The sequence below is a fragment of the Nannospalax galili genome, unplaced genomic scaffold, assembly GCF_000622305.1.
Source record: "Nannospalax galili isolate Female #2095 unplaced genomic scaffold, S.galili_v1.0 scaffold553, whole genome shotgun sequence".
In the NCBI taxonomy this organism is placed as follows: domain Eukaryota; kingdom Metazoa; phylum Chordata; class Mammalia; order Rodentia; family Spalacidae; genus Nannospalax; species Nannospalax galili.
In genome coordinates, this window is record NW_008336313.1 from 5,165,354 (window position 1) to 5,191,050 (window position 25,697).

Below are 25,697 nucleotides of genomic sequence, written 5' to 3' on the forward strand. Positions count from 1 at the left end.
CGAAGTGGAGATCTTTTTTAAACGTTGGAACCTCATTTAATTTTATGTCTTATAGAGTTTATAATGAGTTAAAGATCATATAAGCGTAATAATTCATATGTAAACCTAAAAATGTACAGCCAATTTTGAAACAGATGCCTCTTAGCTATGGAAATTGTTATTGAATATGTCAATGCTGTTGTCTTGAAATGCTTCTCCTAATTATATGGTTATTAAATAAATAATTTTTAAAAAGATTAACTAGTCATAAATGTGTCAGCAGTCCTTCTTCCTGGATGTCTCCATGTTTTGAAGCCTAATTTCCCAGAGGATTACCTTGGCCTTGAGTGCCTTGATGGTTTATAAGGTTCTCTCCTGAGTGAGCAGTGTCCCAATACTCTAGGAATTTATGGTAACAAACTTCAGGTGCAGTCTGATTCAGCCTTCAAAACCCCTTACGAGTGCTGCTTGCTCCTTAGGTTCCTCGAATCTGCTGCTATTTTAGAATTTGAGCTGTGGGCTGAAAACACTGCTCTATAAATTAAGAAGAATATGAACTTCATCCTCTCACCACAGGACCCGCCATGCTGTCTTCTCTCTGAGTTACAGGCCCTGTATACCTTCGGAGCCTGGCCTGCACAGGTGACTGCTCCCAGCTTGCCCAACCCTAATGGACTGCACCTGATGTAGGGGATCACCTCCCCCTACTGGACGAGGTTCACAGGAAGCACAGCAGGGGAGAGGGGGTGTCTGTACTTCCAGCATGATGTGGACTAGGGGCTGGCCTTGCCCTATAGAGATTTCCTGTCTTTAGGGATCTCTGTTAAGGTTCAGCAGTGAGGGGAGGTTTTTTCTCTGTTTGTTTTTGTTTTTGTTTTTGTTTTTCTTTGTTATCAGTCTAGAAACCCAAAAAGGTGTACCAAGAAAATAGCTTCTCTGATCATGATCCCTTTCTTCCTTCCTTCCTCTTTCCTTCCTGGGGCCTCCTAAACTATAATGGCAAGCCCTACCACTAACCTATAATCTTAGTCTGTACTGCTCATTTCATTTATTTATTTTTAATTTTTAATTACTGTGTGTGTGCTATGTGTATGTATGACATAGCACACATACGAAGGTGAGCGATAAATTTTCTCCACCTTTACATGGATTCCAGGGATCAAACTCAGGTTGTCAGGTTTGCTGGGCAAGGCCCTTTACCTGCTAAGCCATCTTGTCAGCCGTGTTGTTAATTTTTTATCCAACTACAGAAAAATATAGCTTTTTGGGGGGGGGGTGGTAGTGTTGGTGACCTTGCATTCTAGGTAAATGCATTATCAACTGAGTTACAGTCCCAGCCTTGGAAAAATACAACTGATTATCAAATGGTTCAGTTTTAGTGCTTGGGTTTCAGTTGACTAGGTGCTCTTTAAGAGGAATAAAGTGGCTAGAATGATATGTGTATACTGCATTACTGAAGAGGTAAAGGCCACCCATCTCCACTCATTTCTTTGAATTCTGTAGTTCCTTGTCTTCAGAATCTATTGGAAACACCTGGAAGTTTCTTAAAATTCCAAATTGATGATTCCTACTCCTAGAAATGTAGGTTTAGTATTTGACACAAGGACTTGATAATTTGCATTTCTAACAAGTTCTTGGGTGCTGCTGGTGTCTGATTCTGGAACCCCACTTTGAGCACCAAGATAGGTCATCATCCTTGAAGGTAAGTAGAGGGCAGAACTCTTCTGAGTGAGCATCTGTTGCCTCATAGCAGGCAATTATGGGAGCTTGGTGCAGGGAGCCTGAGAATGTTAGTGATTAGGGAATTACGAGAATCAAGGGACTTAGAGTTGAAGGGATGGGAACAGGAGCCTGGAGAGACAGAAGTGGGAGTGAAGGGCAGATCCAGGCATTCAAGTGAGAGGGAAAAACCCAAGGCACACAGACCTTACTTACTGCCGTGGGACGTGGTTCCTTTATTGAGTTTGATGGTTGAAACAGGGGTTGTACCTAAAACAGATGGAGAAGGCCCTGAAGGTTTTCTTGTGCTCCCTTCTGTATTAAACAGCAGAAATGGACAAGTCCTTTGAACTTTCATGATGATACTCATTTTCCTTGACAGTGCGTATTGATCTCCAGATGGGGAGCTCTTTCTTTTGGGCAAATAAGGTCATAAAGATAAGCTGTGATAATTAAATGGCCACATTTATTCTATCAATGTGGACATGACACGATGTACACAGCTTGTTCTTCTTTAGAGTCTTAAAACATGAGTTTTATAAGTTCATATGGAAACATCAAGGCAGAAAATACTGCAACTTTAGTCCTATTTCCAAGTTTTTACATTCCATTGTAAATACAAATACATGTATTATTTTGATTTTGAAAGTCCAAAGCTTGCCATCTATCGGGAGATAGTATTTGGCTACAAAACCTCTGAGATTCTACCTTCTACCTATAGTCACTAGCAAAAGAATACCAAGATCAGCTTTACTTTGTAGTAGTGGGGATTGAACCTAGGGAATAATGCATGCTAGGCCCGTGTTCTACCACTCAGCTACAGTCCCAGCCCCCAACTCTACTAAAAAAAAAAGTCTACTTTAAAAAATATTTGGAGTGCCCGGTGTGGTGGCGCATGCCTTTAACCCCAGCACTCGGGAGGCAGAGGCAGGCGGATCTCTGTGAGTTCAAGGCCAGCCTGGTCTACATAGTGAGTTCCAGGACAGCTGGGGCTACAGGGAGACCCTGTCTCAAAAAGACCAAAAAAAAAAAAATATTTGAAGTAAGACTAAATTAGGAATTGTGATTCCTCTTTGTAAAAAATGTCAGTTATTAAGAGAAATAATATTAAATTTCCCAAATACTTCTGTGACAGTAATATTCAGGACATATTTTATAGTAAACATTTTAATAAACAGCAGCATAAAATAATCAGTGTTTAATATCATCTCTGGTGTGTGAAATACAAATGCATATATCCTCAATAGAAAATAGTCTTTTTGGTCATTACAAGTCCACACTTTTTTCTATTTGGAATGCCCATAATAACAATCAAACATCAAGTAATACAGTGATTAAATGCATGCAGTGAAAATAAGGACAGATATGGTAAGGTGAGACATCTTGTTATTGCTATTATATATTTGCAGAAACTCTATATTGATTTAAAAACAAGCAAACAAAGAAAATAAGGAAACAGACCAGATATAAAAATGCAGAGATATATTTTCACTTCTGTGATACAAACCATAAACAGTTTTGTGCAAAGAGAAAAAAAACCTGAAAATAAAGTCATCTTACAAAACATTGTTAACAAGGCAAAAGATATTTTTTTAGCTTGTGAAAAAAGTACCATTTAATACAAAAGAGACTGTATGCTGTAGCACTGCAGCATTGTTTTAAAATACATTATAACAAGTGGTTTTAAAATTTAGTTTGCTCACCTTAATGATTTCAGTTATTATAAAAGGCTTAAAAATATATGTTATAGTTATTTATAAAAACTAGGTTGAATTTATTTTTTTAACCATAAGAATGACTTTCCAGAGAAGGTATTTTACTGGCTCATGGAATGCTAATCTCCCTTTAAGGGACTTCTCAAAAGACTTAGATCCACTGAAATTGTGTTTACTCAAAATAAATATTCTTGGAAAACAATTGATTGTCATATGATATACAAAATTGTGGTTTGAAGCTTCATCATTAAACAGTTGCATAGCAACAAAAGGATACAAATATTCTCCTCTACTTAATGTTAAGAAATGTTACATCAGAATCAGCTTATCCATGCCACAAAATAGGTCTTAATTCATTTCCCAGCAAATCTGAATATAGCCAACTCTTTGAATTCACAGTACCTATAAGTTCATGTTTATTGCTTGAAGACTTGGGTTTGGGAAAATTGCCGTACATTTTGGTAGACAGATTTCCTATGATAATTATATTCTTAAAAGCAGAAACATCAAGGTCTTTCTTTTTCTCTTACATTCCCCCCATGAGATATTTCCAGGATTTACTTTATATCCTGTAAGTCTGTAAATCTCTTATAGCTCTAAAATAAAAACAAGACTTGTAGACATTGTTTTTAGAATAAAGGAGTTATTTTTTTAACAAGAGAAAACTCAAATATAAAATTCCTTCCTATATAGACCTTGAATCCCATAAGAATTCTATACTTGGTAAGAAGGTGGTTGACAGGTAAATGCCAGGAGAGGCACACTTGATACCACACTCTAACGAAGGCAAAAACGATCATGCTGCTTGTTTGCCAAGTTGAAGAATTCAGTTCTTTATAATCTCTGAAATAAGAACTGTGTTTGTTTTTGGAAATCCTATAACGCTTTGCAAAACAGAAATTGTCTTTGGAGTCCAACTAGCTCTGTGAATAAATTGCTATAATTCTTAGTGCTAGAATAAAATCTGTGAACATTCCCAGGAAAACAAAAAGAAAGAAAAAGAAAAGTGAGAGACTTTAAATTTACCAGCTATTATCACAGGGTTTTCCTCTTGCCTACAGTCCATTGATGGTAAATCATCCTGAGACCTGGGGCAACTTGTAAACTGGCTTCAAGGCATGAATGTGCTTGCCTTAGCCACACCTGCTTTGCATGTTCCTGGTCCAGGGAAGCTCTTAATGAGGTTGTCACAACAGAATGGGAACCAACCACTGTTCCTCTCCCATGGACACTGGTCTTGGCTGAGGGACCAGTTTCCCAACAGTGCCTTCTTTGGTGCCCCATTTCTAATGCAACAACCCAACTTTTTAATCAACAGTCAGTTCCAGCACCCACACCTAGCTTTTTAAAATATCTATGGCCCGTGTGCTTTCAAGGGCTTGTGTAAACACACGGCAGAAAGGGGAACTATGGAAAAGGCCTTCATGATCAGAAGAGGAGGGTCACAAAGGGATAGTCTAACCTTCCCAAGGGAAGCCCTGCTACTCAGTGGGCTTTAGGGGATGTGACATGTGTCTTTATGTATGGCTTATTTTCATCTGATATTTAAAATTTGGCCTAAAGGTCCCTCATTGATTGTGAACACCACTTCCATTCAAACATGCATAGAGTCTAAACTGGATCAGTCTAATTCCTGAACATATGCCCTGAAGCAGAGACAGCAGGTAGACAAATGTTACAGTCTATACATTTTGGGGCAAGACCAGTCATGGTGACTGAAGGCAAACACATACAGCCGTTTGACTTTCTTTTTGGTTTGCTATTTAATTAATCACAAGGTTCTTTTCTTCTTCATGGGTTTTGCAGTTTTCAGGACATGAAACCATCTGTTCCAGTCCCAACACCATGTCCTGCATCATGAGGATGTGAGGACTGTAAATCCCACAATGCCTTGTTGGCTTTTTTTTTTTTTTTCCTGGCTAGTGTCTGTCCTGTAAGACACAGTTAAACTTCACAGAAGATACTTATTGCAATGTCTGCTAAATGAGAGCCTTACTTCAATAAAAACATTTGAATATAAATCTTTTCTACCACTTTCTACTTTGTCCTGTATATTGTATTTACAAGAGACACATTTTACAGTTCTGCAGAAATCATAGATTCTGTGTGTCCATGAATATTGGAGTCTCCAAGCAAAGATGGTTGCTTTGAGTCTATTTTGTAGGGTTTTTGAGATTTGTTGCCAAAAACGGTGATACCCATTCCACTAGGGTGATTTGGGATTGACATGTGCGGTAGCAAAGGAATATTTGCTTCTTGGTTGGATCCTGATGAGGGCAAGCTGGTTACATGGCCAGTACTGGTCGACCCACTGGCGCTGCTTGGGGAGCGACTTTTGGGAGGTGGGCAGTGCTGAATCACCCTGGGAGGACCTGCAGGCTGGTAGTGGGCAGCCGGAAAGGCTGCGTATCCAGGAGGTATTGGGTATCCGTTGATGGGGATGAAGCGCTGATTCTGAGGTATCGCTGGGCCAATGAAACCAGCGATCTGGCCCTGTGGTGTAATTCCCTGGCTCGGGAACATGTAATTGGGAAATCGGGGGTTGCTGAGGTTACTCACGGGGCTGGCACTGAGGGAGGTGGTCTGCGTGGTGGCATTTCCGCCTGAGGGAGTAGTAGAGCTGGTGTGACTTGAGAGCCCCTCCCAGGACCGAAGCCGGACATGGATATCTTTGAAGCGAGGTCTCCTGGAAGGAATCTCATTCCAGCACTCTGTCATGAGGCTGTACATCCGGGGCGGGCAGTCTTCAGAACACGGTAACAGCTGCCGTTTCCGCACCATCTCTATCACTTCCTGGTTACTAAATCCATAATACGGCTGGAGTCCAAAACTGAAAATCTCCCACAACACAACCCCAAAAGACCAGATATCAGAATCAGAGGAGAATTTGCCGTACATGATGGCTTCAGGGGGCATCCAGCGAATGGGCAGCGAGGACTTACTCTGCACCCTGTAGTAATCAGCAGAGTAAATTTCTCTGGAAAGCCCCAGGTCTGATATCTTTACATGCAGCTGTTCTCCAATTAAAATATTGCGAGCAGCAAGGTCCTTGTGCACAAAGAAGTGACTAGACAGGTATTCCATGCCAGCTGCAATCTGAATTGCGATGTGCAGAAAATCTCCATGGTCCAGGCTGGATTTTACAGTCCCATCTTCATCACTGCTACAGCCAACGTCAGAATGTGGGGATCGCATGATGAGGAACTCGTGGAGATCCCCCTGGTTCATATACTCAAACAGCATACACACAGGCTGTTCCTGGGTGACAGCACCCAGCAGGCAGACAATATTGGGGTGGTGTAGTTCAGCCATCAGTGAGGCTTCCTGTTGAAACTCTGTCCACTGCTGGGGATTGTTATAGTCTTTCAAGGTCTTGATAGCAACCAGCTGTGCATGGTCCATGCCTGGGAGGTAGAGATGGCCCTTGTAGATTTTCCCAAAGGTACATTCACCCAGTTCTTCCATAAAGCGCACAGCAGAAAGAGGCAGCTCCTTAGCCTTGCTCTGCACAAAAGGGAAAATGTGGGTTAATTTTTTTTTATTTTTAAAATTTTAATTTATTTTTATTATGTGTGTTTGTTTTGCCTGCATATGTGTAAGTGCACCCATGTTATGCAATGCCAGCCAGGCCAGAAGAGGGCATCAGATCCACTGGAACGGATGTTATGGACAGTTGTTAGCTGTCATGTGGGTGCTGGGAACCAAATCTGAGTCCTCTGCAAGAGCAGTCAGTGCTCTTAACTGCTGAGCGATCCCACCACCCCATATCTTAAGGCAGGCTATCTTGGCATCTGAAAGGAGAGGTGGAGCACGCCAAAAGGGATCTATAAGTAGCTGAATACTTGTGTTGAAGGTAGTAAGGTGCTTCTTTTGATTTTCAGATCAAAGCTTATTCCTCTAGTCCTATTCATTATGGTACTGAAATGACCCAAATATCTCCCTAGAGGGGACTGAATTTCAAAACCATGGAAGAAGCTAGGTGTTGTGGCACATGTAGATACAATAGTCTATCGTTGTGGAAAAGAATAAGGAACTTTTTTTGTAGTGACATGAAAAAGTCTCTTAAACCCTACTGCTCTGTTCAGCATCAAAAGCAAAACGGTTAATGCCATAATCAACCTTTGTATGAAGGAGAAGTATAATGACTCTATGCATGTTTCCTTGCACATGGATAAAGAAATTTAGGAGACTTATGAAAAGGAACTGAGGAAACACCAGAGGTTATTAGGGAGTATGGAAGTGGGAAATAGAAAGAGAAGGGGCAGAGGTAGAGATTTTTCATGTCATGCTTTTTTATAATCTTAAATTTGGGGACTAGGTAAAACTATTGCCAATTTTAAAAAGCAGAGTAATTAAAACTAAGAACATAGGTCAGTCTTTACATCTGACTAACCAGGAATTTCCTGCAGTTCTAGGCCTATTCACTGTTTGGCTTACACAGTCTATATTGATTATTTTTCTTCTTTTTGGCACTGGAGATTGAACCCAGAGGCCCATGCATACTAAGCACATGCTCTACCACCATGTTACACCCTCTGCCCCAGGGTGTGGATGCTTGTGGGGGAGCAAGGTGTGGCAGCGAGAAAGGTAATCAGTTAAACTGACTCTACATTTTTCTCATAGCATGTGGATGTTTTACTTTTGCTGGTAAGAGTAACCCAAGATGAATCCTTCCTGCCATGTTAGGATAAGGATTTCCATAATGTTTGCTAATGATCCTAATGAATCCGATGCTGTCCTAGCCCCTTGAACAGTACAGTGTGACTTACTTTTTAATCGGAACAGGATTCCCAAAAGGTTTGATGATAGAAAAGGGCAAGGAACTGAGTTCGAAAATTTCTTTTGGAAAAAAACAGGAATTAGGAAAAAGCAATAGAATACCAGACTTAGAACCCGAGCACTCTCTGCTCCTGTACTACTTGGCAGGAAGGGGCAACTCAAATCAATGAGTTTGAACTCAAACAAATCTGGGTTTATGTTCTGGATCTTCTGTCTCCTACTAATACCTGCACAACACTTAGCAAATATTAATTCACTTAACATAAGCTTGCAGGGTAATTCCTGTGGATGACTTGATGATTTTGAGTTTCTTAACTTCTATGAATCCAGAAAGTGGATTAAATTTTGCAAATGATTTGGTTCCGTGTACAGCTTTAAGCAGTTCCAGAGTCCTGTATAATCCCTTATTTATTTATTTAATTTGTTTGTTTATTTATTTATGTAGACCAGGCTGGTTTCTAACCCACAGATTCAGTTGTCTCTGTGCCACCAAGCCCAGCTCCCTTTATTTAATTTTTTTAAATGTCTTTTTAGTTTTATAGCCAGGCATGGTGGCAAACGCCTTTAATCCCAGCACTTGGGAGGCAGAGGCAGGTGAATCTCTCTGAGTTCAAGGCCAGCCTGGTCTACATAGTGAGTTCCAGGACAGCTGGGGCTACAGGGAGATCCTGTCTCAAAAAGACAAAAAGAAAAAAAGAATGTCTTTTTAGTTTCTTTTGTTAGTCTTTTTTGGTTCTATTACAGTTGTTTAGTCTCTTTTTTAAAACATTCTTTTAAAATGCCGCAGAATTTGGAGTCCTCAGGCAGGTGAGAAGCCCACAGCCTGCTCCTTTTTCTGGAAAATTAGAGTGCAGGAAGAGATCAGGTAGGAAGGGGACACAGACAGGCCAGGCTCCTGGGAAGAAAAGGGGTGAGCAGGCCATATGGCTCCAAGTTGCTGGAACTGGCTCCGCTCCCCTCCTCTGAGGGAAGCAAATTACTTTTCTCACATTCACCTTTACAGGAACTCGTACTTTTCATCATTTCGCAGATGGAGAAAGAGGCTTAAAGACAGAATGGGGAATGTGCAGGAAAGCCAAAGAACTCTAAGCACACCTGTGAGACCTGTTGCCTCAGGCACACCACTCTGTTTGAAGTTCTAGCCAGCAAGGCCTGGTAGAGCAATGGCTGTAGAGGCTCTTTACCTCTCAGGGCTCAGAGGCTGTCCAGAAGCAGGGTACTCAGGGGCAGTATAATGTTTTTTCACCCTGTTCAGACATAAAAAAGGCTACATTTTGACCCATTTGTGTCTTGTCATATCTCACCAATGGCTATAAATCACACAGCTAAGTATCTTCTCCAACCTATACAAGGAAGGAGAAGTTTACAAGAGTCCCCTCAACCAAATTTGGGAATTTGCTCTGGAAATGAGTAGACCTAAAATGGCAGAATTCAGAGGCCCTGCCCTTTGAACACCTGTGCAGCAGCTAGCCCAGAAACACCCAGAAACACAGGCTCCAAGCTTGGTTTCAGGGGAGCCATTTACACAGTGATTTACATTTAAAAAATGCTCAAGTTACTTGGTACAAATGAGTCTTAACTACAGACTCATTTTCAAATTTTACATAAATCCTAAACTAGTTAAAAAAAAATCATACAACCCCTTAAAAGAAGCCGTCAGTAGACTGCATGGAGGTGGCAGGAAATTAGCTGTATTGTGGAAGAACAGATGGTTTATATTAGACAAACCCTTTAGGCTAAACTTGTTTAGGTCTGGCATATTGTAAATTATATTTTAGTAATGAAAGTGAAATGACCTCTGCTTGACCTCAAGTGGGGTTTGTCTGTTTGAACCAATGCAGTGGAAAACTATGAAAGAAAATGAAGTCATAAAGTTTTGGCAGTTCAATTTTGGCTCATTTCAAGTTAAGGGGTTATAAATCTGTTTAGTTTTTGTTTGACAAGTATTTGTCATACAGGGATGTACAAAATGTAAAGAAGTGTAAAATACACACGAGGCACAGTGCCAAAGTAAACCAAGTACAAAGGCACACTGGAAGGAACGGGTCCCGGGTTCCTATCTTTTCATCACTCCCTCCATTAGTTGAATGACAAGATGGACTTCGTTTATTATATGCTGTAAGGCAATTAAGTACCTTAAACCTGAAACAGGCTTTCAGTTTAAATGTTAACATTTTTACTTCTCAAAGTAAACACACATCTGCCTCAGTTCAGTTTTAAAAATTAGATAATTTGTGATGGGGGAGGGATGAAAGTTGATGGAGAAGTCGATACATCGGTCCAGATCTCACAGGCTTCTTCCCTTAGTCACGTTTGGTGAGCAACTGGACTGGAGTGGAAATGAGAGCGTTACAGAAAGAAAACCAAGGAAGAATAGTTAGATGTGAGTCAGATATGGTCATTCACCTGAGGAATGAGCAGTAAGCAGGGATGTGTGTTCCCTTTCCTATCTCTTAAGATTTGAGAGGGAAGTATAAGCCACGGATGGAATTTACATTTTGTTTTTAGCATAGAGGTGGCTACTAATGGGCAAGAAGGGCCAACTCAGGACTATGCTTCTATGTCAGGAGTTGATGCATTTGAAATGACTCCTCAGGAAGCGCAGCTTATGACTGGCATGCTATTTCTTGCTCCCTTTATCCTAGGAAAGGAGGCAGTATGAGGCCACTATCATTTACATGCAGCATCATAAGACTTTTCACCTCTTTCTTGCATAGGAAAAACTTGAAGAGCCTATGGTGTGGTATAGGAGGGGGAATGGAGCCCAGAGCAGGAGGGGGGCACCAACAAGACATACTAAAGGACTGAAGTTCATATTTACAAGGTCACCCTGAAATCTCCCCCTACAGTCCCTACAGCCTCTGTTACTCAAGGAAGGGTCCCATCTCATGTTCTGATGTCCTGTGTTCTTCTTTGGAAGCAGATTCTGCAGAGCCAGAGCACATACTGAGTCATGTGTCATGGCATTTGTGCTCACCCATTATAGGAGTGATGAGACAGGTGCCAGACCAGACCTATTGAAGTGGAGGACTATTTTTGGTAGTAGGATGCAGAAGGAGGCTATCTCCAGATTCATTATCTCTTTACAGGCACAGTTTTCTCTGGGATCTGCCTGCCTTGGAGACAGACTCCTCTTTGATTCTCAAGTGCTTACCAGTACCATCTCCGTTAAGTAGGCATCAGACCCACCCAGAGAATTTACTTGCTCAAATAGATAGCCAGGCCCTTCCCAGGGTTAAGGCCCCACCCCAGAGTCTCTGACTCTGCAGGCCTGAGATGTCCCATGTCCGACAGCCCCCAAGTGGGAAGAAACTCTTGGTCTGGAGGCCTTACTTTGAAAGCTACTGGAATAAATGAAGATGGCTGTCTGGATCAATCACTCAGCAATCTGGGTACCCTGCTCCATGTAAGGAGGAGTGACCACAGTACGTCTGAAGAACCAGTTGTAGCGATTCTGACCTACGAAAGGTAGGGAAAACGATACCTGCATAAAAAGATGCGTTGGAAATGCCCCATAGAAGAAAAGTACAAGTCATTGACTAACTGGTTTGTGTGAGATCCAAGGTTCTGAAATGTAAATCTCTCTATAGCTCGAGCCATGCCATCAATATAGAGCTAGTAATTTTAGAATATATTTTAACGACTGGTTGCATCAGCCAGTCAACTGATACTAATCTACATTCATATACTGAGTAATATACTAATGTAGATACTACTAAGAATACTACTTGGTATAATAATGTGGATTCTAATACTCTGGAATAGCCGGATTACACATAGTATGTGAGAGGAGACACAGCTCCAACACCGATGTCTGTAATCTCAGCCTGATAACTGCCACATACTGAATACTTGCCATGTGCTAACACATCAAGAGCATAATAATGGCTGTGAGATAGATATACATATTTGAATGCTAATGTGCTAGGCTCACAGAGCTAGTAGAGGGCCAGTTCGGACTCCAGAGCCCCCTTGCCAATGACTACACCATGGTGTCTTGCCTGCGCTAAGATAAGTGCTTTCCCCAGTCCTTCAATCCTCATCACTGTCCTCTGAGAACTGTCCTATGATTTTTCTATTTCATGAATATATAGTAAGTCTTTCAGTGGTTAGGTATCCTGCCTACAGGAGCACAACTCTTACATGGTGATGCCAAGATTCAAATCCAAGTAAGTCTGACCCCAAAGTTGGACCACTTTCCTGGAAAGGGGGGCAGAGTTTTCTTATTGGACCCTTAGAAGATGCTCCATGTTAAAACCATGACTACTGTTGGGCAAGTAGAACTTCTGTTTAAGGTTGAAGAATTTTCTGGTTTCTGACCTAGACCTTACTCTGGTTGGCATTCTATTGGTTGTTGGGTAAGTGAGCAGAAAGACCCTGTCTAGCACTTTTGCCTGAGTTGGGCCCAAGAGCCCTGGAGAGTGCCTAAATGGGAGGTGGTATGTGGACTCTGCTTGCCTCCTGAGCCCACTTTCCTTTTTGTAAATTTTACTGGTTGTTAGGGAAACAATGTTAGATCTGTGAAACAATCAACTGCACTCATAAGGGAAATGACTAACATCTTAAAAGGCTCAGTGGTCAGAGCCTTTTTATTTTTGGTGGTTATGGACATGTTCAAAGGCTACAGCTAAACTAAGACCCTCTGGTTTCTGCAATCAAATTCTAGAGGGAGCTTCAACCCAGGCTTTGCCACATTCACTCAGAATTCAGGAGAGCCTCTCTGGAAGTGATTTAACTTCAGAAGCAGTTCTTTTCTCTACAGTTCAAATTTCTGATACAGTGTGATATTTGGTGGTGACCAGGCCTGATTCTACAGAGTTTCCTTATAATGTTCACACGAGCGAACTTCTTTTCTGTTCAGAAATTCCAGATGCCAGTAATTATAATGTGAAATTGACCACTATGTGGTTCTAACTTGGGTTCATGTATTTTAGAAAGCATGGAAATTAGGGCAGTGGCATGAAAGAAGAAGGCTTTGGATTCTGGACCTGGGCAAAGCTGGGTTGGAGTTTTGACTCTGCTTCCAATTGGCTAGGGACTCTGGGCAAATCTTAATCTCAAACTTCAGTTTTTTTTTCACCCCCAAACTCTGACTCAGGTGACTACTTCCTTCCTAGGCAAGTTAATCAGATTCTTTTGGACATACTGCAACATTGCCTCAGTGAGGAGATCTACTGTCAGCTCCTTCACAATCCCTGTTTGTGAGGCTCGTTCCCCAGAAGGAGTTTCTGAAGACAGAGACTCTCTAGCTGAGGTTAGGGACCGGGAACTACCCCCCTCATCCCCCTCACGCCCACCTCTAGCTGTCACTGTCACACTCTAGCAACCCGGATGCATTTGATCCAGGATGTGAGGCAGGAGAGTTTATGCCAGAAGCCCGGGCAACAGGAATACTGTCCGAGAGCTCTGCTTATATCTGGGCTGGTTCTCTTGCTCCTGTTTCTACCTCAGTTATGCTGTGGGCTGCCAGGTCCTTTGTTTTCCCTTCAACCCACATTGTCCTATTCAGAGCAATTGGCTTCAGAAAAGATTTGTAGTCATCCCTGGAACAAAAATAATAGTAATTTTTAGCTAGTGAGTACCTGGGAAGTGCCAGACACACTATCTCAAAGTGTCAGAAACATTCCTTTTAAGTACTATTTTTATCTTTTTTTCACAGGTGAGAAAATAAAGGCTCAGGGAAGTTAAGTAAGTTATTTGCTTAAGATCTCATGCCAGTAGATAATGGAGCCAAGATCTGTAATCCAATCTTTCTACCTCCAAATCCTAGCTCTTTGAAGACTATCAGACTACCTCTTAGGGATATACTGGGAGAAAATGTGGCGGGAAATGTAATTTAGGCTCAGATGGGAGGGATTCTAGGGTGCTGGGATGAATTTTATAGCTTGAGATTGGTCCTTGTAAGTTGTTGAGTCATTTTATTCAAGGGGAGTAACAAGTTCACCAGAGAATGAAATTAGAGCTCTGTAATTTTCTACTTTCTCTAAAGTAGAAAAGAAATGTGCCCCTTGTGGGAACCGAAGAAGTGGTAGCGAAAGAAGCGAGAGTAGACCGGAGGAAAGATGGTGGTTAAGAATATCAGATGCAGCTGGAGGTGGTGGTGCACGCCTTTAATCCCAGCACTAAGGAGGCAGAGGCTGGTGGATCTCTGTGAGTTCGAGACCAGCCTGGCCTACATAGTAAGTTCCAGGCCAGCTGAGGTTACAGGGAGACCCTGTCTCAAAAAGACCAAAATAAGAAAAAAGAGAGAGAAAAAAAAGAATATCAGATGCTTCAAAGATATTAAAAAGGATGAAGACTTGGAAAGGGCCCACTGCATTAAATTACACCATTAGTGAGCACAATGGTGAGTTCAGAAGCTTTGGGAGACAGCAGTTCTAAGGACAGAGTAGGAAAGTTATGGAAGACAGCTAACCATGAAGTGTGGCAGCATCTGGAAAGGACAGGTGTTCCAAAAGGGTAGCCAGACCACAGCAGGGCTTTTAAGATGGAACTGTCACTGGCAAAAGGGACAGGTCCAGAGGTATATAAACAAACTTCAATACATTGAGCTACTACCTTGGCTAGAAAGAGAGAATGAGGGAAGCATTACCTTGAAATGACAAAACAGAGCATTTGGCAAGAGATGAGAGCAAACTGAGAAATAAAATAGCCATCAGCTTCAGAGGGCTGGGCAACGTCAACATTCCACACTGGTCCTCAGGTCTTTCAGTCAGAAGCTGTAGGGGCTTGACCCAGGGTTACCCTGGCTTGGTCTGCTGCCTGCCTAGGTCTGCCCTACCTACTTTTTTTATGCTATTCTCAAACTCCCCTATCCCTTAACTTCACCATCTGCTTGACTAACATAGGTAGATGAGGAGGCAGGATGCCCTGAGGAGGGACTTGCCCTACTATCATACATATGAGAAAGAAAGCTCTGTTTTCCAGGGTAGTGACTATTTGGGGAGGAGGAGGCAGAGAAAGGAGAAGCAAAGGCAGACAATCAGAGAGAAGATGGGAAGTTAGATTTCTACAGTACAAAGCACTCAAACAAAACCAAAACAAACCCCCTAACACCTAAATTATAAAATTCATAATGCAATATAGAAAAATCTTAGGTTTTTGGCCTTATAATAAAACTCATTCAAAGATTAAACTGCTTGCTGAAAAAGTAAATAGAAAATAAGCAAACAATCAATCTGTTCCTCAGGCACAGTCCCCCTTTCTCTGAGTAGCTGAGACACTGGTGAAGGGCTGGATGGCTTCTTACAGTCTCTGAGCCAAGAGCCCCAGGGAGAACATCCTCACTTCCCACCTGCCCATGACTCTGTTAAGCTGCCTCTCTGGCTTCCTTCCCTCAGACTTATAGAAACTGGGGCCCTCCAAGAACCTTTTCTTAATCTATACCACCCTACCTCTCTGGGGCCCAGGCCTGCCTGGCAGCCAGTCTGTCTGCTGCGGCTGCCCATTGTCCTCTGGAAAGGGTATCAGTTTCTAATCTCCCAGAGAAGCCTCTCTCTGTCATCTAAACACTCAGGGGAATGAGAGCAGCCCCACAAGTGAAGAAAGATGTGAATGATAGCTTCAACCCTGAAGGGCACATTCAGTTGGATAAATAAGAATCTTAGGGTCTTTGGCTTTTGAAAAGGCCAAGGAAAAATCAAAATAAGGCGAAGGGCAGGCCAGCGTCCACCCCTCATTCCATTTTCATCCTTGGCTCTAAATATCCTTTTGGTTTTTCTCTGGTGTCATGTTTGATCTCAGGGCTTTCCCCTCTCTTTCTTATGTGAGTCCCTTCCTTTTAGATTTTATAGGCACATGCAATATTTATGTAGCAGTGACCTTTCAAAGAAGTTTTAGAGATTGTCTGTTTACATTTAAGAACTTTCTTTAAGGTTTACAAAGTCCTTTGTGCTTTTTCCAGGAAAGGCACTCAGTAAGAACCAAAACAAACAAGTGAACAACTCAAATCCGATTGGAGCCAAATCTCTTAGGAGAGTAAGGGGGGAAAGTCAGCATTTGTTTTGTTGTTTCCCTTCCCTCCCCCAACCCAGGCAAGTATTCAAGCCCTCCTACTTCAGGCTTGGTCCTGGAGAGCTTGTGGGCTGTTTGTAGCTGAATTCTAAGCCCTGTGTTAGGGAAATCTTGACACTGGGAGATTTTGCAAGGAACATATCAAAAATTAGTAAAAATCCATGAAAACGGTGTTTGCTTCATCAAGCCTCATGTCAGTATATCTTACATTTATGCCTTTGATCATGGAGGATGAAGAAATATTATTGCCCTGGTCCACTTTTGATTGTCCCTCCCAGGAGGGGGCCTACAGCCCCCGGTTTGTGACTACAATCCCAGTCAGCCTCTCCAAGCTTTCTGAGAAGTCAGGGGGTGACTGGCTGTCTAGTGCAGACTGACCAAGTGAATCTGTATTTACTTGTTCACTGATCCTTTCCCTGCTCCTTTTGTGTATGAATTACTTCGTAAAACCATTATGGGTTGGTGAAAACAAGGACTTTATTTAGAGTTGAAAAATCTTATATTCACATTTAAGCTCTACCAGTTATTAAGCCTTTGATGTTGACCAAGATGCTTAATCTGGTTAGGTCTTGGTTACCTTGGTTATACAGCAACAACAATAATATCTGCCTTATGTAATACCTATGAAGGTTAAACCTGATAATGGATGTAAAGGTTCCTGGTATGTAGTTCTTGATAATTTATATTAATATGTATTGGCATTCTCTATGTCACAAAAGTCTCTGAGTTCTTCATTTGAAAAGCTGTCAATACAAAGCTTCATGCCTGAAAATATTGTGTATTACAAGCAAACCTCCACTAAGAATGGAATTGAGGTAACAAGCAATGCTAATCTACAAATGGGAATTTTCCAGAATGGACGTCACTTTCCCAGGACTCCTGGCACAGCAGTCAAGACCCTCTCTCCAGTATAGTGGCATGCTGTGATTATTGTAACCTACTGATCTAGGTCCCTCCACCTAGACAGCCTAAGTTTTCCTAACAAATAATGGGGAAAGCTGCTTTGTGCAGCAGTGACCGTTGCACTAGAATCCTAAAGGCAGAAAATATGGAGAGGAGCTTGCAAAACTGAATCAATGTTTCTCTGAGGATGTGCAATAATACACTCCCTTTTCTGTTAGTTTTGTAGTATTATTAAGTAATAAGAATTGAGTATGGAATAGCATAAATGCTAACTGTATGCACATCAGCAAGCCAGAAGCTAGGCTGTCAAAAGCGCTGGTCCTCTACCTTGCCATCCACCAGTCCACACTGCAGGAACTGATGACCTTCAGGGTGTGCATTATTTTTTTAAATGGTAGAAATCCACATTTAGCTAGAGAACAGTGGTTTTTCTTAAGACAGAATATTTAAAAATTAATTTTTAGACATAAAGAACCTGAAAACTGGACTGGAGAGCCTGCTCAGTGGCTCAGAGCACTGGCTACTTTTGCAGAGTTACCCGGGCTCCGTTCCCAGCATGCACATGGCAGCTAAGAATTGTCTGTAACTCCAGTTCCAGGGGATTCAATGTCCTTTTCTAGGCTTTGTGGGCATTGCATGCACGTGGTGCACTTACATACATATAGGCAAAACACTCATACACATAAAATAGAAATAATTAAATTTTTTTTTAAAGAACATGAAAACTTCACCAACAAATATGACTTCATAACAACAAATGTGTTTTGAAGACTTTTTAAATGAGGAAGTCTAAAACATCAAGGAAAGTAAAATATATGAGGGGTGACTGTTCAGTAATTCCATTTTAGGTAAGTAAGAAATGAGTGCCGGGAGTGGTAGTGCACGCCTTTATTCTCAGTACTTAGGAGGCAGAGGCAGGAAGATCTCTGTGAATTCAAGGCCAGCCTGGTCCACATAGTGAGTTCCAGGCCAGGTGGGGCTACAGGGAGACCCTGTCTCAAAAAGATAAAAAGAAAAAAACAAAAAAGGAATGAGTTACAGTATGAAGACTTTTTTTCTTAAAATTTTATTATGAAGGTCAACAGCATAGAGGGAAGTTAAATATTTGTTGAATGAATGATCCTCTGGAGTTGGAACAAGATGAAAAGCTAAGCATTTGGAAACAAAAATCCTTAATTATTTAAAAAAATCTCTTTGCAGAAGGGTCCAGGACTGAGATGCCTGTCTTTCTGAGAGGAAGCCCTTGTTGGTTACAGCTCTGAATCTAGCATGGGAGCTCCATTCAAAGCAAGGGCAGTGACCCTGGAATCTCCCCAAGATCTCGAGCAACCCATCGTGTTGAAAGATATGGGGCAAACACAACACGAAAAGGGGCTGATCTAGCAGAGGGCGGGGCCTCAGGTGGGCTATCATTAAACAGCATTTCAAGAGTGCTGGAGGGGCCGCCTTTTTAAAAAATACGCTTAAACCAAAGAGAAAGGGATTTAAATTAAGCGTAAAAGGGATTACTTTAAAAAATGGCAGCAACAAAAAGTACATGTCATAAATTACCCTCTTAATCGTTTGAAGTTACACAGTGTAGTATAATAGATTTCTATATTCACATCATGTGCTACAGAAGGGATTTTAAACAGTGAAGTCTATAAACAATGTTAGATGGCTCTCTTTCTTTCTCAGCTTGGTTAAAAGAATTCCTTTCTTTTACATTTTGAAAACCAACTTACACCGTGAGCCCCGAGGCTGGGGAGGAGATTCCTTCTGGCCTCGAAGGCTCTGGGGTAAGGCTGATACCTGACTGAACCTATACTATGGAAGATGCTGAAAGTGAGCTGAGCTGTCTCTGGCAAAGGCAGAGTTGCAGGGTGACCTCTTTCTCCCCTGATGTTAAGCGAGGGAGGGATGCAACACTTTGTTTTCCTGAAGCTCGTGCCCACCTTACCTTGGGTTTGTAAGCATTCAGCATGGACATCTCTACATTTTGGCCTCTGACAGGTTTTGGTTGCCTCTGCACTGGTGGTGATGATGACTTCTGGTTATTTCGGCAGACACAGATGAAGAAGAAGAGGAAAGCAATGGCCAGGGGAATAGCCACACTTGGCACTAGAATGTACAGGATTTCCATTTTATTCTTCTCTTTGGAATCCTTCGAATCTGGGTGCAGGAAAAAACAAAAAAGAACAAGAGTTATACTTGTAAAACAAAAATGTATACTATTACATTGCATAGTTTAAATGATCTATTCTTCTATACACATAAATTCACTGTGAGACAAAAAGAATCTAGTGCTTATTACAATTTGTTTCTATCAAAGCCTCAATATAATTTATTGAAGTTTAAAAGTTTAAAGTTCAAATGTTTAAAAATTGCAGAGGGACATTGTGAAGGGCCGGGATGTGTGTGGGAACCTCTGATGTTGCCTCTCTCCAGAAGCAGACCTGCATTTCTGTAACACCTTAAAAGTTAATTGCCATGTGAATGGACTATATACATTCAAGGGCCTTCATGTGGAGCACGGGGCTCTTCTTCCATTGGCTTCCAGCCCAGGTCAGCTGCCACAGCATGGTGCTCCGGAGCTCAGTCCCTTGCCTTGGGTGTTCAGGCACATGAGCCAGTCCTACATCTTCCAGGGTCAACCTCGCTGCAGAATCCTGATTCCAGTCCCAGAAGGCGCTGTGCTTAGAACATGGTGACCTGAAAGCAGGGTGCCTTCAGTGCTTGATGAGCTGTGTGACCCAAGCCAATCCTTCAGAGCTCTGGGTCTCATTTCTGTCATCTAGAAGTGAACTGAGTGTTTTGGAGGATGCCTACAATTCCCTCCAGCACAGAAGCCCTGTATAACTCGACACTTTTTGGAAGCTCAGAATTCTTCTTGAATGGTTTCATATGAATTCAATAAGTATGAGTGCTAACACTTTGAAGTATATTTTTGAAATCTTATACATCTACTGTACCATTGCTTGGCAAGGAATGTAATATGTGCAGAAGGATATGAGGTATACCGTTTCTTTTTATTAATTTGAGCCTGGCCATTAAAGCCCAAACTTCAGGCATATGTCATCATTAATGAACTATTTGTCTGGTAAAATAAACATAAGAGTTATGGGACGGTAATTAGAGGGGTTACAATAATGAAATATCCTGACCACCAAGATCAGCTATCTTTCTTTAAGAAAACCCAAAGTGTGAACATTATGATTGACACAAAATTCAAAGACGATTATTTACTTTACAGAAGAATTAACATACCTCCATTCAGTTACTCTTCCCCTCCTTCAGTAGGTCAATAAACAAGAGCTACTATGTTCTAGGAACTGGGAGTGCAAAATGAATTACTACATGTTCTCTGCTTTTAAGAAGCTCAAAGTCTTAGAAGGAAATAGAGAAAATATTACAATATGCTGTAGTAAATTCTGGCATTGAAGTATGAGGAGACTAACAATAAGATCCCCAAACTTCCTTTCAGTGAGGAGGTTCCTCGGCAGGTGTAAGTGAAAATAGTCTTTACCTTCCTTGGGGCCCTTTTCTTCAGGCCAAACTACTAAGCTGTATTTTGCCTTCTCAAATAAACACATTTAACATGCAACTTTACAAAGGAGCACCCCAAACTGGACGCTGGGAATAGCCTCTGTGTGTTAACACTCCCCAGGGCTCAGGGCGGGGGCGGGGGAGACTTACATCTGGTTATTGAGCATAATAAAAGCAGCAGTTTTACTATTTATTTTTCTACTGGCACAAAGTCATGCTTGCTAGCGTTGTTACTATGAACTGCGTACTTTTCAAAATGAACTCACTTTACCCTGACGACCAACTCCATGAGACAGGTGACATGCATACCCTTATTTTTCATTTATTTATTATTTATGTTTTAATTTTTTTATTTTATGTGTATGAGTGTTAAGCCTGCGTGTATGTAAGTGCACACATGTTGTTCAGTTCCGTGGAGGACAGAAGAGGGTGTCCCTTGGAACTAGAGTTATGGACAGTTGTTAGCTGCCATGTGGGTGCTAGGATTTGAACCTGTGTCTTCTGCAAGAGCAGCCAGTGCTCTTAACTGCTGAGGCATCTCTTCAGCCTCCACATACTCCTATTTTTATAGTGACTCTGAGAACTGCAGCAAGTAGGACAAATGCTGGCCATCTCCTAGTCAGTCTTGCTTCAAGCCTCCAGTTCTAGCAACAGCTCTGCCCTACCAATGATTGAAAAATGCTTGCTTTGTCTCATAGTCGGAACCATGAGGGGAACCTGCAAGGTAGGACACAGCACTGGAGCACTGGGAGACATGCTCCCCAGGTTCCACTGTGATGTGTAAATACTGAGCCCAGGCATTACTGGGGATAATACTAAACATTGCTTGTTTCTTTAGTAATGATTGTGTTCGCAAGTAATGATTGTGAAAGGAATCAGGTGAGTGGAAGAATGTCTACCACTAGGTCGAATATGAACACATGTGAGTGCATGCACACTCATAAACACATAGTATACACGTTAGAGACAATGTGGCAGTGGAAAGGAAATAGAAGGTTTAAAGGGAAAAACTTCTGAATATTGCCTTTGTCATCATCTAAGTCAATTGGAGCCAACACCTAGCCACTCTGAACAAACTCATCCATAAAGTGGAATACCACTGGCTTCACTGAGTTGTAAGCAGTAAACGAGGTAACATGGAAAGTACGTATCCTACTGCCTGTTGCAACTCACTCAGTTTCCCTTACAGAGAAAGGGATTCTGGGATAAAACTTGGGAGCTAGAAACTCCAAATAACCTTAAGCAAGAATAAACAAGAAGCACCCTCTCTGATCTCCACCTCCTCCTGTATTCGACAGGAGTAATAATACCTGCTCTTCCAATCTCACTTGGTTCATGTGAGACTTAAATGGGATCAAGTTCATGAAAGAACCTTGGATAATTGAACATTGCTATTTGGTTTTTGGATGCTATATTATTAACATTATAGAATTTCTTGGTATGGGTGAAGAATCTGCTGTTATTCTTGGATTTTCAGTGAAATCATTATGGGCGTAATGATTACAAAAGGAATGAGGCTAATTTACTACTAACGTAATGCTAGTCATTTTTCCAGCCTAGAATTTTAGTGACAAGAGGAAGTAAGGTCTCACCTGTCTACAAACAAAGGATTCTATTCTGCATTCACTCCCTATCAGATTATGCATGGAAGGCCTTTTATTGTAAATGGGCAGTCTGGGGGAAATTCTCCCAAGGGTCTCCTGGGGAACAATCTTCAAGAGGCTAAATCCTTTTAACACATCAGACTTGGCTCCTCTGCTTACACGGAGGATGCAGAAGAACACAGTGGGTGCGGAGTCTTCTTGACAAGTGAAACAGTTCCACAGGACAAGAGATGGTCATGTTGGAAGTGACAGGAGAGAAGTTCAAGCTATTCTAAGACTTCAATACAAGGCCATCCCTCCCCGCATACCACTCTCTGTTCTTGGCCAGAGGGGATTCAGTTTCTGTTTCCAACAAACAAACAAAACTTTCAAAAAGATGCTCCATAGAACAATTATCCTTACTCATGAAAATTTACAAAACAAATACATGTCTGGCCATTGAAAACAATTATTTCATTTAACTGCTGTGTGCATCTCTGTGTGTGTGTGTGTGTGCACGTGCGTGTGTGCTGTAGCATGCCTGTGGAAGTCAGAGAACAACTTGAGGAAGTCAGTTATCTCCTTCCATTATGTTAGTCCCAAGGACTGAACTGAGATCATCAGACCTGGTGACAAGTGCCTATCTATACTGGTTGAGCCATCTTGCCGGCCCTCTTCCTAGCCATTAAAAAAAAAAAAATGTTTAAGCATTTCATTCCTTATTTTGACCCAACACTTTGGTGTTGTCTCAATTTACACACAGAGAACTTGAGACTGAGAAATGATAAGTGATGTGTCAAAGCTAGCAGTAGCAGAGTTGGTCTGCCTTCCATACTCCTCTGCTTTCTATATTGTCACTAATAAAAGTGAGCCTACAGTGCACAGGAATGCTTTTCATAATTTAGGATTCCAAGATTCCTTTTCAGTGAGGACTAATATCTATGGGGCTCACACTATGCAAAAACATCACACTGGAACAATGGCCACTTTTCTTAGTGTTTTCTTGAAAGGGTAACAGAAACCTCAAATGCGGTGCAGAGAAAATTGGCTGAAAATTAGAATGGTGAAGATTTTTAATACTTTGGAATAACTTTAAAAGTTAAATGCACTTATTAGTTACATCCAATTATATACTTGAGATTTTTGAAACCAACAATTTAGTCTAGATTACATGATTAATTGCCTTTTAAAAATCAACGGTTCGGTATCAAAGTTCACATCTGACATTCCTGTTTTACTTTTACAATGATATTCAATACTTTGATTAGTTGTTAAATATAATGGAGATAATACCCTTTCTGACCCTGGGGCTTAAAGCAAGATAAATATGATTTCGTATTTAAGAGGGAATTTTGTAAAGCAGAACATTATCTGGGATATGACTGAGTTAAAGCTTCTGATTTTAAATACAGCAAAGGTAGGCAGAAATTTTACAGAACCTTAGAATTTGAAGGAAATGAAGCAAGTCTTAATATTGCCTGAAAAAATTAAAAACTATAAGACAGTAATAACTACTATTTTGACATTTTATTTATTTTTATTTTATGTGTATGAGTGTATTGACTACATATACAAGTGCACCCATGTCATGCAATTCCTATAGAGACCAGAAGAGGGCGTCAGATCCCCTGGAACTGGAGTTAACAGTTTCTCATGAAAGTGGATTCACACTATATATATAGCATTTATATTAGAAAAATGTCCTCCAGGTTTATCATGTACCATGTGATAGGATTTCTTTCTTTTTAAAAACTGAACAACATGCCGTAATATGCCATGTGGGTTCTGGAAACTGAACCCGGGTCCTCTGTAAGAACAGCCAGTGCTCTTAACCCCTGAGCCATCTTTCCAGGCCTTTACCATTTACTATCTGAAAACTAAGGGAGATCTGCACTAGTGATATTTAAAAATATACCTAGAAGCCAAGGGAAAAGGATGGTAATTAGGCCTTCCATTGGCAGCTGTGTGCAGCATACAAGCCTTGACCTGAGGGCGGAAACATGCAGTAGACATCTATTTCCAAATGAGTTCTCTTTTTAAAACTGTGGAACAGGCTATAACAGTGATGAAATTGATTATCTGCAGAGGATGTTTTAGTTACCCATTCATGAGCACTTGGGAAAATGCTTAGTAACTGGAATCTCTACAAGTTCACTAAATTCAGGGCCCCATTCTGTTCTGTAAAAGGAAAAAAAAAGGGTAATCTTAATCTTTCTTTGTTTTTGTTTTTTGAGACAAAAATCTCACTATGTAGTGTTGGCTGGCCTGTAACTTGCTATGTAGACCAGGCTAGCCTTGAGCTCATAGAGATCCACTTCCCTCTGCCTCCTGGGTGCTGGGATTAAAGACATGTACCACCATACTTGGCCAGGGTAATCTTTAACTAGGCAAACAATCTCCAGAACTTTGTCATATTGAAAAATTGAAAGTCATTCCATCCCACCCCCATCCCACACTGGCAACCAGGATTTGGAGGAATCTGACTGTTTGAGTCTCATGAAAGTGGATTCACACCATATATATAGCATTTATATTAGAAAAATGTCCTCCTGGCTTATCATGTACCATGTGATAGGATTTCCTTCTTTCAAAAACTGAACAACATGCCATAATATGCATATAACATGCTCTCTTCAACCATTCATATTTGGGTTGCTGCAATGAACACAGGTGTTCAAATATCTTTTCAAGGTCCTGCATTCGATTCTTTCAGATATTTAAAAATGAGACTTCTGTTTTTAATTTTTGAGGGACTTCCATGTTGTTTACATAGCAGCTACACATTTTAAATTTCCACCAACAGTGTATATAAGTTCCAATTTCTCCACATCTTCACTCATATTTGTTATTCTCTATTTTCTGGTTTGAAGGGAGGGGGCAATAGTGGTCATCTTAATGCATATAATGTGTAACTCACTGGGGACTTGATTTGTACTTTGTAATGAGAAGAGTCATGGAGCATCTTTTCACCTGCTTATTACCCATTTGTACATCTTTGGAGAACTGTGCATTCAGGTCCTTTGCTTACCATCTCACTGGGCTAATCTGTGTCACTTAGGCAAAGTTTAATGGGTTTGAAAAATTAAACCTCTTTCGCTTTTGATAGAATTATTTTAGGGTGGTTAACCCAATACACTTAAACTTTGGCAAAATATTTGGTCAAGTATTTAGGGTCACCCATGGCATCCTTATGGGGGAAATGGAGGACTGGATAATAGTAGCTTTAGGTGGATCTGTAATTCACTAACTGCTTTTGCCCAGTAGTGTTAATCAGCAAACCAAGATGAAATTGTAGAGGGCTTCACTTTAGGGAAACTGCATATTCACTATTAATTACTGATGACAATATCTTTACCTTTCTTGAAGAAGATTGGCATCTAGGGGCTAAAATAATGAATTGAAATCAACAGCTGAAACTATATGATAAATACTACAATTTGTATTTTGATTAAAGCCTTTGCTTATAAAATCTCTGATGGTA

At 41.0% G+C, this 25,697-nt stretch overlaps 1 protein-coding gene across 1 annotated transcript in view; it reads right to left on the reverse strand.

The window, feature by feature from the left end:
• Positions 1–2,881: 2,881 nt before the first annotated feature.
• Positions 2,882–25,697, reverse strand: part of Ror1 (receptor tyrosine kinase like orphan receptor 1) — a 380,915-nt gene continuing 358,099 nt past the window's right edge. Inside the window, exons 8-9 of the mRNA XM_008831069.3 lie at positions 19,048–19,259; positions 2,882–6,917 (exon numbers count right to left, since the gene is read on the reverse strand). Of these exons, the coding sequence (XP_008829291.1) occupies positions 5,490–6,917; positions 19,048–19,259 (1,640 nt within the window). The 3' untranslated portion in view covers positions 2,882–5,489. The remainder of the gene's footprint in view (positions 6,918–19,047; positions 19,260–25,697) is intronic.